At 43.8% G+C, this 14,185-nt stretch overlaps 1 protein-coding gene across 1 annotated transcript; it reads left to right on the top strand.

The window, feature by feature from the left end:
• Positions 1 to 656: 656 nt before the first annotated feature.
• On the top strand, positions 657 to 12,445 carry LOC120653340 (cyclic nucleotide-gated ion channel 1-like). Its single transcript, XM_039931099.1, has 7 exons — positions 657 to 1,025; positions 1,266 to 1,478; positions 1,665 to 1,743; positions 7,875 to 8,100; positions 8,187 to 8,298; positions 9,834 to 10,070; positions 11,747 to 12,445. Exons 1-7 carry the CDS (start codon positions 657 to 659, stop codon positions 12,443 to 12,445), a joined length of 1,935 nt encoding a protein of 644 aa, XP_039787033.1.
• The last annotated feature ends 1,740 nt before the right edge of the window (positions 12,446 to 14,185 follow it).

The raw sequence follows: 14,185 nt of genomic DNA, 5'->3' as shown, positions 1-14,185 counted from the left end.
CCCTTGTCGTTCCCATCTCAACTTCCTCGCCCGCCACGCCGCGCTGCCGCTGTCTCCTCATGATTTTCGCCATCCGACAGGGAGCTTTGAGCCCTTTCCGATTATCGGTGGTCGTTCCGGCGTTCTTGCTTAATTCCTGCCGGGAAAACAAAACCAGTTCTCTAGCTTATCAGTTATCAGAGTCTTCAGAGAGCTAGGTTGATGCTGCCATGGCGCACCCAAGAACTTATTAACTGTGTCTGCGTCGTGGCCGGAACCAGTGGCAGTCACAGACTCACAGTCAGAGAGGTAAGCTCTTAAAGCTTGTCCTTCTATCCTCACATGAAACATGAAACACACATGTTTACCATGTATCAGTACAGTTGTGGGTTCTTTCTCTTGAAGAATAACTTGTATCTTTTTTCAGAGGAAAGCCTACTTCATTGGAATTAGTGTGATGCCGGCTCGACCCCAAGTCCATCCGGTTGAACTCATAAGTCACCATAGTATGAATTGCTGCAAAAATGTATAACATGGATTGAGCTCATCAGACTGGAGATCAGACTATATCGAGCATTGTATTGGATCAGATAACATTGTTTGAACAACTTCGGCTAGCTGGAGGATAGTAATACACGTGGCATCCTGAAACTCTGAACAAATAAGCTTCGGTCTGAATGAGGTCCAAGGGAAGGGTTCTTGATCCTCAGGGGCAATTCCTGCAGACATGGAACAAGTTATTTGTGATATCATGTCTTATTTCAGTTTCTGTGGACTCGCTGTTCTTCTACGCCCTGGCGGTTGATGGTGACGGCAACTGCTTGTACCTGGATCATAAATTGGAGAAGATAGCAAGTCTCCTGCGCTCTCTTACGGATATCTTCTATGTACTCCGTATAATTTTTCAGTTCAGGACAGGCTTTACTGCTTCCTCCTCTAGAGTGTTTGGTCGCGGTGTATTGGTTGAGGACACATTTGAAATAGCAAAGCGGTATTTGACAACATATTTTCTGATTGATTTCTTAGCTGTCCTGCCACTCCCTCAGGTACTTTTTATGCCACTTTACTTAGTTAACCTTCAACTATGGAGCTCTGTCTGTATCTACATCATGCAAACCTGCTTGCAATTCTGATTTCTCATGTATAGGAGTAAGTCACTGTTCATAAATTAGAACTGAATATTGCAAACGATTTATTTTTTTGAACGAACAAACGATTTATTTTCATTTCAATGATTACTTGTCTATTGTAAGTTTGTTGCTGACATTGATATGTTTGATCATCAGGTGTTTGTACTGTTAGTAAGACCCCATCTCCAAGGTTCGAAGGTTATGACGGAGAAAAATGTACTGATGCTAATAGTCATATGTCAATATGTGCCTCGACTGATCCGAACAATTCCACTCTACAATCAAATCAGAAGATCAGCTGGTACAGTTATGGATACAGCATGGCCGGGTGCTGCCTTTAACCTTCTAGTTTATATACTTGCTAGCCATGTAAGTCCTCCATTCATTTGTTGATACGAGAGTATAAGTTCTAAATCTCGCACTTTCCATCTCTGAAACTGTGTTTTTTTGTCTATTCTTGATTCACACAAGCTAATCTCAATTAATTTTCCACATATCATTTTGTGCACGGTCAAAACATTAGTATATTATTACCGAAGCATTGACTTCTTATAGGTCATTGGAGCTTTCTGGTACATTCTTGCTATTCAACGAGAAGAAACCTGTTGGAGAGAAGCTTGTAGTGGCCAAGATGGTTGTTGTAACACCTCGGGTGTTAATCGTCCATAATTAGGCCTAGTTATGGTCATTAGCTTCAAAAATCGGCCGTCAAGTTCATTAGAGAAAGGGTTCACTCATTTTGGGCTGGCTCAGGGTGGACCGGTCCGACCGGTCGGAGCGACCGGTCAGACCGGTTGAACCGGCTGACATGGGGTTATGTGGCCCCACATCATTTAAACCACCCCTTTTCTCACTCATCTGCTCTCTCTTCCTCCTCACCGTCACTTTCTGGCTCTCACTCTCTCCCGAGCTCACTCCCTCACCCAAACCCTAGAGACCCAAAACCCTCCCTCTACCCTTGATCCAAGGCCCAAGGGAGCTTCAATTGGGTGGTGGATCATCTATCCCGCGTGCTCCTTTCCTGGGCGGCTTGAGTTCAAGTTCTTGGTGCAAGGAAGAGCTCACCCCAAGGTAAATAAGCTAGGGTTTGGCAAGTTCCTTGTTCTAGGGGGTTTAAATCGGTTTCCTCCGGTCAATCATCTTTGTTTACATTTCTAAGCTAGAACCTAGATAGGTTTGTGCAGTGGGTTCAAGTTCTTCCGGGGGAAAACTCATTCTAGGTGTTTTAGCTTGTGTTTACTCGATATCTTGTTCTAGATGGCTTTAAGCGATTCCCTTTGGTCAAACACATCCATTTGCATCCCAGAATTAGAGCATAGATGGGTTTGGAAATTGGTGGGCGATTTTCGCCGCGCCAAGAATTCTAGTTTTTGGTCTGGTTAGGACCGGTCCGACCGGTCGGGCGACCGGTCTGACCGGTGCGGGTCCGGATCATCCGGCCTGCGTATCGGATAATCCGGATCATACCAGAGGCTAAAATTACTATTTGGCCGGATCATCCGGCATATGGGCGGATCATCCGACCCTGTGAACTCTCTGCGAGTGGTCATGCTGGACCGGTCTGACCGGTCGGATGGACCGATCTGACCGGTATGGCCGTGGCTAAGAGGGTTCGGTTAGGGTAGTTAGGGTAATTAGGTAGAAATTGTTTTGGGTATTGGTTAGCTGCTAAATTTTATAAATCATGCATGCATTTCTCATGTCATATGCAAATGTGTAGCAGCCATGACTGAGGAGGTGGTATACGAGGTGGTTGCGGAGCCACAGGAGCCGCTGGAACAGGCTCAGCAGCAGGAGAGGCGTGAGAACCTGGCCCAAGCCCCAGTTCACCACAGTACCGAGCAACAAACCGAAGGCAAGCCCCGGTGCATAACCCAAGACGCTGCACCCCCTCCTCGCGACACCGCTCTCCTCGCGTCGCGCCCAGCTGCCGCCTCCTCCTCCCTGGGCGAGCTCCGCCTGGAGGCCAGTGGTGGCGGACGCGCAGAGGTCGCGCCCGAGCCCTACTCCTCCGACTTCATATGTCGCATCCTGCTCCCTTCTCCTCTGACTCCTGGCCATGTGGGGCTGCCGGGCACCAGATCCAGCTGCCATGGACCAAATCCGGCCGCCATGTATCAGATCCAGCGGCATGGGCGCACGGCCCAGCCGCCCAGCTATGCGCCGCTCCCTGATCTGGGGCGCTGCCGCGGGAGGCGCCGGTCCTCCACGCCGACGCTAGGGTTTGGGCCATGGAGCTGCCCCCCGGCGCCGCCCACCGCACCACCTACTCCCTCCTCTCCCAGTTCTTCGACGATGCCATGGCCGCAGGGCCAGCACCCGCCAACATCCTGCAGCCCCAGTCCAGCGGCAGCAACTACGGCACGGGGAGCTCTATCTCCGCCTCCAGCGAGTACCCTTTCCACCTCCCGCTGCTCACCTCGGCCACGGCGGAGCTCGGATCGGCGGCGGCGGCTGCGGGGTCGTCGTCCTGCAAGAGCTGGGCGCAGCAGGCTGAGGAGACCTACCCACCTCGCTCCCGGCGGCAGCTCCTCTACTTGCCCAGTATGTTAGTATGTACGACCATTTCCCTCGATAAAATAATGCATCGTTCTAGCTTTAGTGATCTCCTCTACCTTTAATTTTGCAATCTGAGTGCGCTCTTTGAAATTTGAATATCTGACAAAGCACAGATGATGAGTATAACTTTAACATGAATATTCCAATGTGGAGAAGCTATTGTTGTGTTACTTTTTGTTATCCATCCTTTTCAGCAATAAAAAAAATAACTTGCACTCCTGTATCTAACATGCTTACATGCCTGGGATGCAGCCTAAACGTAGCACGGCATCAAATTATAGGAAACTTGCCTACGATTTGGTGGCTTGCCTGCTCATGCCACCCAATTAGTTTTGTTGATTTGCTCGCTCATGTGTAGGTCATGCCGATGGCATAAACAAAAGAAGAGGGTGTGACAAAACTCTATGTGGACCATGTGCTGCTTTCTCACTATTAGCATGGGGAAAATGGCAAATGGTTTACTATGTGGTAGGTGATGGCTGTTGGAGGTAGCATACTAGCATGGTTAATGCACAGCGACATGCCGACATGTGTGCTGTTTGGCTGTTAGATGGGCAGAAACCACAGTTGTAGAAGCACTGAAGCCACAAATTCTGCCAGAGATATGCAGCTGGATGCTCTCTTGATTGCACGCATAGACATGAATTTAATTTACTTTCATGCATTTATGTTTTATTGTAGTCACTAATAAGTTCTGGACAATTACCAAAGTATATAATTGTCATTTTATTTGCAGTCCCTTGTTCATCAATAACAGGTGAAGTTATAGGTTGTATATTTCTTCTAACCAGGATTATTTGTCAAGGTATAAAATCTAGATGATCTGAATGTTATTTCTCCTTGTATGTCAGCCCTCAATGTCTATTGCATGAAAGCATGCTTCCCTGAATAGTTGTCATTGTTTCCAAGTTAAATCAAATGCCAGCCTTGAATGGAGTTTAAGAAATGTGGATAATCAAATACTATATCGGATCAGTTCTATAATATGCAAGCATTGTGTCATACACAGTGGTATTCTTTCTTGCTGGTCCACTCAAGTTTAAATTGTGGCCATTTTGATAGCTCAGTTTCAGCTAGCTGCTCAGTGCGGTGTGATTGTTGATGAGTTTATTGCTGCACGGAGGTCATCTGATAAATCAGCAGAGGTGAGGCATCAAGCAGGCGCATTGGAGCAAATTAGGATGATTGATATGATTCTCAGCATGTCTTAGCTTTGGTTGAGATTACACCTCGTCCATTCATGTATGTTGACTTATTTTGGTTGAGATTACAGCAACAAGGCGGAAGTCTTCGCTTTTGCTGGTACCGGATCAGAGCTAAACTAGTTAAGAAATTATTCCAGTGCTGCTAATCATGTCTGTAGTTTTGGTGCAATATACTAATTTTTTTTTTCCAAATCTAACTTTTTTTTTCCTGCATCAGATATAACATCCTTGCACAAGCATGGAAACAAGAGTCTAATGGAGCTAGGGTGCTCCGATGGTTGCAGTGCCTGACAAATTCTATGTTGTCACCTGCTATGCTATGCTGCAAGACTTCATCAGTGGTGCACGAGCCTTCTTTGCACTCACTAGTTCCAACAAGGTCAGTCCGCAACCTAAGCTGTGCTATTCTGCAACTCCTACCTAACAAGGTAGTAATTTCTGATCCATTCTATTAAGAAGCCTGGTAAACTGACAAAGGATCTTTATATTATGCATCCACAAGGATTGAGCCTCCTGTATGCAGTGCGTGACCATTCTGCTGAATTATTAGCTATCAATTATATATGGCTTGTCATTTTGAACTATTTCCATCTTCCTGCAGCTCCAAGATCACATTGGAGCAGATTGGTCAGAACAAACAAGCTTGAGTTTTGTTTGCCTTGTGGAAGATATCCAAATAAGCTTGAGTTTTGTTTGCCTTGTGGAAGATATCCAAAGAAGCTGTCAGATGATGGCCATTGCTGAAATAGCAGCCTAAGGGAGTGTAGAAAATTCGGGTTAACATGGCGGATTCATGTGTGATGTAGGTGAAGGCCACCATATGCTTGTAGCTTATTCGCTTCACTTGTATCCCATCGCTTGTTAGATTGTAGATTCAAACTCTGTAAACTGTTTCCTGTGTATATACTTAGTTCACCAGATTTTATGGATCCTAATCCTTTTTTATTTTTTTTCCATATACTTAGCTCTTTATTTTTTTTTGAAGGGTTTGTTGTTTTGCTAGTCTTTGAATTGTTCATTCATCTTTCCTAGATTTTTTTTTGTGATTTTTATTCTGTATTGGATGTAGTACTATTTTGTGTTGAATATATGCGTAATATATTTTCTTTCTCTAGAATGAGTATATGTTTTTGACAAAAATGACGTTTCAACAAAAATCTGTACATTGGTCATTCAACTTCACAACAACAGTGAAAGATATTATTAGTCGGAAAACATTGGCCAATCTTATTCACACCAACAGTGTGGATCTTCCTGGCATTGAACGAGAGACACATGCGTGGCGTGCTTGGAAAAATAAAAATCAGGCGTTATCCTCTGGGCCCACCAGCCTACAGACGTGCGCGGTGCGACGTGGTCAAAACAACCGGAGTCGGATAGGAGGAGCGCAGCATGGGTTGGCTCGGATATGGAATAATATATATATATATATATATATATATATATATATATATATATATATATATATACACACACACACACACACACACACTATTGTGCATTACGTTTTATGAATTGTTTGGAACCTTAGTTGTATAATTCCTAGGTTTCCGAAGTCTGACACTAGAATGTGTAGGTCGATAGCTTTGCCATGCTAATAAGACTCGGTAGAAGTCGAGTAATTTTCTGTTACTCACGAGATATATGAATTATTTATATTCCGGTACATGAGAATTTCAAGATTCAATTTGGAAGAAAGGGGATGGGAGACCGGACGGGGAAGGTGTATATCCGTCTGTGTCGATTAAGGACCGTTCCGTTGTCGGCTGTGCTGATCGGAGATTGAATTGTACTAACCGCATGCCGGGAGTAGGAGGTTGTCGAAACCGGTAAGCATAGTACTGCCTTGCTTCGAAAGTACAGAACTTCATCATTACCCCTTAGGGCAGTCGAGTGGTCATGGAGAATTGGGATGCATATGTTTACTTTTGGTGGTCTCTCGTAGGGCTGGCCTGACTATATATAGGTGGGGCGGTTCTGTAGTTCGAGGCGGGGAGGGGAATGGTTGGTGCGTGTGGTCCGACAAGGCATATGCGTGCCGTGTTGGTTAGGTCCACCTTGCAAGGTTAAATCGGATCGATTCGCCGTGTCTCGCGGTCATGAGAGCCTTGATATCTTGGTCACATCGTAGCAAGAAAATGAAATAAATGAGATAAGATGCGGGCTGATATTATCTAATTATTGATTTGCTCACCATGATTGCTGTAGATTTGCAAATCATAGAGGATTATTAATTCGATTACTTTATAATGAAGCTAAAACTTGGAAAATAAGGACCCACTTGTAGTTGCTTTTTATCCGCAAAACCAACCACTAGCCAAAAAGCTTTGCATGTCTAGTTATGTGGACTAAGTATACCCAATCGTCGGATAAGCCTTGCTGAGTATTAGTATACTCAGGGTTTGTTGCCACAATTATTTCATGTCAGACCGACATTGACTTCTGCCTCTGCTGTATAAAGTTCATCCGCCGGGATGCAGAGGGGTGGGAGGTGGTGGAGCGAGACCCTTAGGTTAGGAAGTCGGTGGATTACACACTTAAGGGCTGAGTGTGCATCTCCTCAGTTTTTGCTTCGACCGGTCTGACCGGTCAGTGGACCGGTCTGACCGGTAGTCAGGGTTTAGGCCAGGTTGGACCGGTCTGACTGGTTGGAGGAACCGGTCCGACCGGTCATGAAAAATCAGGACTTTTGCAGGCTAGTGTAGTGGTAGGATCTATTCTATTCGAACTTCAGTACATCTGTTGTAAAGTTTGTAAATTATGCAACTCATGTGAACTATATGTATATTTTAACTCGTTTTGTAAAACTTAATGTTTCATAGTCGTGTTGTGTATGTATTTTTAAGTATTATGTCGTGCTTGTACCATCTGCGCCCACCTTCGCGTGGGACTACCAGTGTTGTTTCGATCGGGCCGTGGGTTGAGAAAGGATCGCCAAATTGAGCCATTAAACGAATGCGCCTGATGTGTTCAAATGACGGTCATTTCGCTTAATTTAGAGTTTTAATTTGGCGGTTCCGTCACATTTGTGATCATGCATCTTTATATTGTGGAAGTACTGTATATGGAAATAATACTTTCTTACAAGATGCTTGCCCAACAAATGGTAATGCCGAGATAGATCCAATATATGGAATTTACCTACCAGTTCTCCAGAATGTTTCACAGTCGACGAGTTTCTTCGAAAAACTATTCTACTGCTTTTGGTGGGGGCTACAAAGTCTATGGTGCGTCTGTAATTGAAACCATTTTTTTCCTCACCAAAGAATAGTACCCTGAGTCCTGTATTTATGTGTTGCCTTTTCTATTGCAGTTCTTATGGTCAAAACCTGAAAACAAGCACTTACATATGGGAGAATCTGTTTGCTGTTTTTGTCTCAACATCAGGTTTAGTATTATTGGCGCTACTTATTGGTAATGTGCAGGTACAGTCTTAAGCATTGGTGGAATTTTATTGCTATATGTCCTGTTCGATTAAGTGGTAATTTATTTATAAGTACAACATGTGCCAAGGATTTATTTTTCTGGAGGTGCAAATTGTGCACCTGCAGATTTATAGTATTGTTTTTGTAAAACAAAACTCGAATTGATTCAACAATGTGAAATGAAAACAGCCCTTCAACAGGAGCCATTTCCCTTGAAAATGAAAAGCAAACCTCTCCAGCTTTGACCACTAAAATACAGTGAACTATGTTTGAGTTATCCAAAAATATTACAATATTTGTCCTAAAAAATACTTTCACATTGTCATAGCTTAATATATTTTTTACTACCACATCTTAGAAATAGTAACGTAAAATTTGAACATTTAAGACCATATAGCTAGATGGCCACAACATTGTGCATTTTTTACAGAGGGAGTGACCCCATATACTTGTTTACTTAATTCTGTTGTAGTTAGATATTGGTGTTCTAGAGGAAATATATTCGCCTGAAGAAAAATAGTAGTTATACTAAGGCAAAATAGTCATTTTGGTCCATCAACCTTATTTTCGTCCCTCAACTTTCAAATTGACCAATATAGTGCCTCAACACTTATTTTATGGTCATACCCATCCTTATACTGATATTATACTCCATAATAATATGAGATAAATGCAAAAGGTACAATGCATTGATGCTTATGCCACTACACTGATATACTTGCATTGGCTAAATATTTTTTTAGTAATAATAAACTGTTGAGGAATTTAGAAGGGGAAGGAGACAAGCTTAAAGTGGACTTTTTGTATAAATCTCATGTTGATAAGAGTATAATATAGCACGAAGATGAGTTTGACCAAAAACAAAAGTTGAGGGACTATATTAGTCTATCTGAAAGTTAAGGATGAACTTGACTCTTAGATCAAAGTTGAGGAACCAAAATACCTATTTTGTCTTATACTAAAAACTGAAAATGAAAAACACATTGCACGCCACCATCCCAGCTTCACAAAACAATATTGACATTAGCACCAAACAGCTAATTAAACTCATATGTTATAGGTCTGTATTTGCTACTGACTTGAGATGCTGCTGCTCCTAGTAGCCTCAACATTTGACATTCACGTCATTGATATTGGTCCAATGCAAGATCTTTATAAAGAATCTCCTGTCCTTACCCTGGGTAATATAAGCATCTTTTTTTACATGTAATCGAATGATGCTTGTGCCAACTTGATTTCTTTCAAAATAACATGGGAGTACTTTGGGATCTTATTTGGAAGAATTTCAAGAGGTTTCAAGTGGCCTTTTCTTTTACAACCGTCAAATCAACGAGCTATGACAATCAATTTCTCTATATGATGAATTATCATATATAAGATTTTGCCCTCCATATGTTTTGTACTTCAGTGTATTTATGCTATGTATGAAACCAAGAGCTTATTGTAAGTAGGAACCTCAAATTGAATTATATATATTATCAGTGGAGATGTGTGACTTGACCAATTTTTCAATTTTTTTGGTTGAATTATTGCAGACCTATTTACAATCAGCCTCTGGGCATATAGAAGAAATGAGATTGAAAAGACGTGACATTCAGCAATGGATGGCACACAGACTACTTCCTGAGCATATCAAGGAACGAATACTGCGTCATGATCAATACAAATGGCAAGAGACGCAAGGGGTTGATGAAGAGGACCTTCTTATAAATCTTCCTAAGGATCTTAGGAGAGATGTAAAGCGTCATCTTTGTCTATCACTTCTCATGAGGGTACTTTCCTATACCTTTAGGTTTAATCCGGAAATATATGGAAAAAGGAATACTTGAGACTCTTTCCCTCCATCTTGATATCTGAACTCTATTATATTATCCCTTAATTAATTAATTTAATTTGAAAGGATCGGGTGCTCTAACCTAAGATGGGGAGGGGGTGAATTAGGTGCTAATAAAAAACTTGACCTATGGCTCCAACTAGTTTGCACAAAACTTAAAATAAAACAAGCTATCTAGATGTGCAACTAGGTTGTTCTAGTGTGAAATCTCTATCCCAAAAGAGTTTAGCAATCTATAGCCTTTCCTATCAAGAAATTATTCTATGAAAGTAAAGTCACACAAATTGCTAGTATGAAATGCGGAAGCTCAAAGAGCGGGATAGGAGATAGCAAACTCTTGACGCGGGTGTTTATCCCGTGGTTCGGTTAGCCACAAAGACACACCTACATCCACGTTGTTATAGCACTCACTAAGAGTATTGCTACTCGGCCACTAAGTCTCTTCCGTGAACACAATCACGGCCACCTTGGCCCCGGATTTCACTAAGGAGCTTCTCCACAAAGGATGAGGGTCTCCACGTCCCCCGCACAAAGTGTCATCGCCGCTCCACACCAAGTCGGAGGGTCGATGACGTTGCCGGCGAGCTCCAAAGCTCCAAGGTGCCGGCGCACCAAACTCTTGTTTTGGTTCACTAGAGAACCACAGCACAAAGGCTCAAGGCCTTGCAATCACACCCACTAAAAGCTAACCTTTACACAACACTCTCAAAGTGTGCTAAGGGCTAAGGATATGATCTTGATGCTCTTGGATGGCTTGGAGATGTTCTTTGGTGTGTGTGGGATGTTCAGCAACTTCAGCAAGCTTCAAATGGCCGGGGTGAGGCGTATGTATAGGCCACCAAGTCTTGTAGCCGTTGCTCCAACGGTCAGCAGAAAATCTGCGTATCATCGGATGAACCGATGCCTCTGGCATGGGTAGCGTCGGTTCATCCGATCACTCTAAGCAACTGAAGTAGCCGTTGGCTTCTCTGACACAGTTGCAGCGACTCCAGGGACCATCGGTAAAACTGATGCTTATGGCGTCGGTTCAACCGGTCTCTCACAGCAACTTGTTGGGCTCTTCTCTTCTGCTGACGTCAATGCACCGACGCAATACTCCGATGCACCGTCGGTTGAACCGGTGCTGAAGAAACTTCTCCTGGGCACTTGACATCGTCTCTGATACACAGTACGCCCAATGCACCGATGCCCTTTCTTGGACCGTCGGTTCAACCGGTGCCTATAGGCTGACTTGGTTTCGATTCCCTTCTGCACCAAACATCATAGCGTTGGTTCTTCCGACAAGCGTCGGATGCACCGATGCTTAGGCATCGGTTCTTCCGATGCTCCTGATCCGAAGAGCTTTCAGGGCGCTGCCCTGAGACCCGCGAGGGGCGGCTCCCCCTCGACCCCCGTCCGTTAACCGGGTAGTGGAACCCCCGTAGGGGCGGCCCTTCGGGCCTAGCTACGCCTATCTTCTCTTGTCTTTGTCATCACTTGAACCTAAACGCCTGAGAATGGTCATCTTAACAATCATATTAGTCCCATTGATTGCATTGTCATTCGATCACCAAAAACACTCGAAATGGTATAAATGGTGCCATGTTCGTTTCATAATTCCAACTACTTTTGCAGGTTCCAATGTTTGAAAAGATGGATGATCAGCTCTTGGACGCCATGTGTGATCGTCTAAAGCCCATGCTGTACACAGAAGGAAGCTGCATCATTCACGAAGGCGGCCCAGTGAATGAGATGTTCTTCATCATGAGAGGAACGCTTGAGAGCATGACTACAGATGGTGGGCGAATGGGCTTCTTCAACTCCAATGTTCTCAAAGGCGGCGACTTCTGCGGCGAAGAGCTCTTCACATGGGCTCTGGATCCCACATCAGGCTCAAACCTTCCCAGCTCCACCAGGACAGTGAGGACGTTGTCTGAAGTCGAAGGTTTCTCTCTAAGGGCTGATCACTTGAGGTTTGTGGCCACCCAGTACCGGAGGCTCCACAGCAAGCAGCTCCGGCACACCTTCAGATTTTACTCGCAGCAATGGAGGACCTGGGCTGCTTGCTTCATACAGGCAACCTGGCACAGGTACTGCAGGAAGAAGATGGAGGATAGTTTGTACGAAAAGGAGATGAGGTTCCAAGCGGCCATTGTGGGTGACGGCTCTACTTCTCGCAGTCTTGGTGCAGCGCTCTACGCCACACATTTCGCTTGCAACATGGTACGGGTCTTACGGAGAAATGCCACCAGAAAGGCCCGTTTGCTGGAAAAGGCACCTTCAAGGCTGTTGCTGAAGCCAGCAGAACCCAACTTTTTCGCTGAAGAAGAGTGATCTTTTCCGTGCCCTGTTATTAAACAGCGTTCGTCTCAGGTGATGTGTGCTTGACTGCTTGTTAATGTGGTCTGAACTGGATGATGTACATACATAGTAGACACCAAATGGGCTGAAGCTGTCTGGTTTAAATTAATGTTATGTGTATGACATTGACATGGGCTCTATACAACGCAATGCATGTAGTATACTAGTACTTCCACTCTGCATTCCTACCACTTGTGAACTTCGAAAACTAAAGATACTGTAAATTAGACAAGTTGACTTAACAAATTATAATTTGGAATGGATGGAATGGAACATGAAGTAGTGTTAGTTAACTCTCTCATAAACATATTCGATCATCTGTTTTTGAATTTCATGCTGAGAGGATAAAATGCTCTGCATTAGCGTTCTTGTATGCCATTAAGGAATAACCTGATGTTGGAATCTTTGTGCCACATCTCATCCTGGTTATGTCAGATGTGAACGGCATGGTACAAAAGTCAAATTTCTGCCAAGCTTCAAACCACATGTACATGCCTTTGGTAGACAGCTACGGATAGTAGTAATTGGTCAGCTTATCTTAGTGGTCTCTTCTAAGATGCCTAAACTTTGTGCTTTATCCCTCCATCGAGCTTTGAGAGAGATGGTCTATTTTCCCTGCAATCCCCTCCTCCCTCCATGGGAGAGCATCTCCTTTTAGAGTGCTTCACTTTTGGGAATAATCTCTTTTTTGATGTGCTATCCCTGTTGATCACACTTCCAAAGCTTCTTCTTCTTTTGAATGGTCACCGGGGGAGAGTATCCCTACCTGAATTGTATTCAAAAAGTGTGGTAGAGCACAGATCAAAAGCCTCATTTTTAGGGAAAATGAGACAATACCTAGAATGCTCGGCTAATTTAGGGAAACCGGGCTAAAACCTCGACAACCACCTACTAAACTAGTTCTAAACCGATTCTAGAGCCCAAGCACATGGGCAAATTTGTGGCATAACCACAAAAAGAAAAACACACACCCTAGCACAAGGGAAATGTGGCACAACCACGAATATCCATAAAAGCCATTGCCGGCAATAGGAAGCTAGGGTAGTCGCTTGCACCGTCTTCCGACGATGTACTGCATCGGAATAGCTCAACAAAGTGGAGCGACCCCGCCACAGTCTGCTGCAAGCCAAGTCGTCCCGCGATGCCGTTGCCGCAAGCGCTGTCTAATGACGCTGCCCCACACCACACTGACAACTGCCAAGCAATGCCAGCCGTCATGATTCGCTGCAAGTAGCCAGCCCGACAATGACGAGACAACCCCTAGCCGCCAGACAGCCATCAATGTCACATGCTGACAGTGCGACTTTGATATTCTTTTGGTTCGCCATCCAAACAAGGGCTTGAACCGGTTTGAGCAAGTGAAATCAAATCTGAAGAAGCCATTCTCTATGCCATGAGTCAGATGATTCTGTGAGACTGTAACACATGGAGTGGAATGTATGAGTTGTATAAGAATTTTAACATAGTATACTTCAATTCCGCAACAACGAGGTAAATTTTATAGTCTCAAAGTTAAGGTAGGACTTTCAGAAATGTTTTTTTTTCAACAAAAGAATAGTAGGAATCAATCCTTACGTCATGGATAGATAACAGAACGAAAGCAGAAAATACTCTAGACAGATAGATACATATTCCCTAGAATAAATAGGCTACCGCAAATAAAAAGTTCACTTTTGCTAAGTTGTCTGCATATATTCTCATGAGAGTTGATGG

Source organism: Panicum virgatum, chromosome 1N (genome assembly GCF_016808335.1).
Source record: "Panicum virgatum strain AP13 chromosome 1N, P.virgatum_v5, whole genome shotgun sequence".
Classification (NCBI taxonomy): Eukaryota; Viridiplantae; Streptophyta; class Magnoliopsida; order Poales; family Poaceae; genus Panicum; species Panicum virgatum.
The sequence above is the reverse complement of the archived record's forward strand: the minus strand, read 5'-3'. Positions and strand labels throughout refer to the sequence as shown.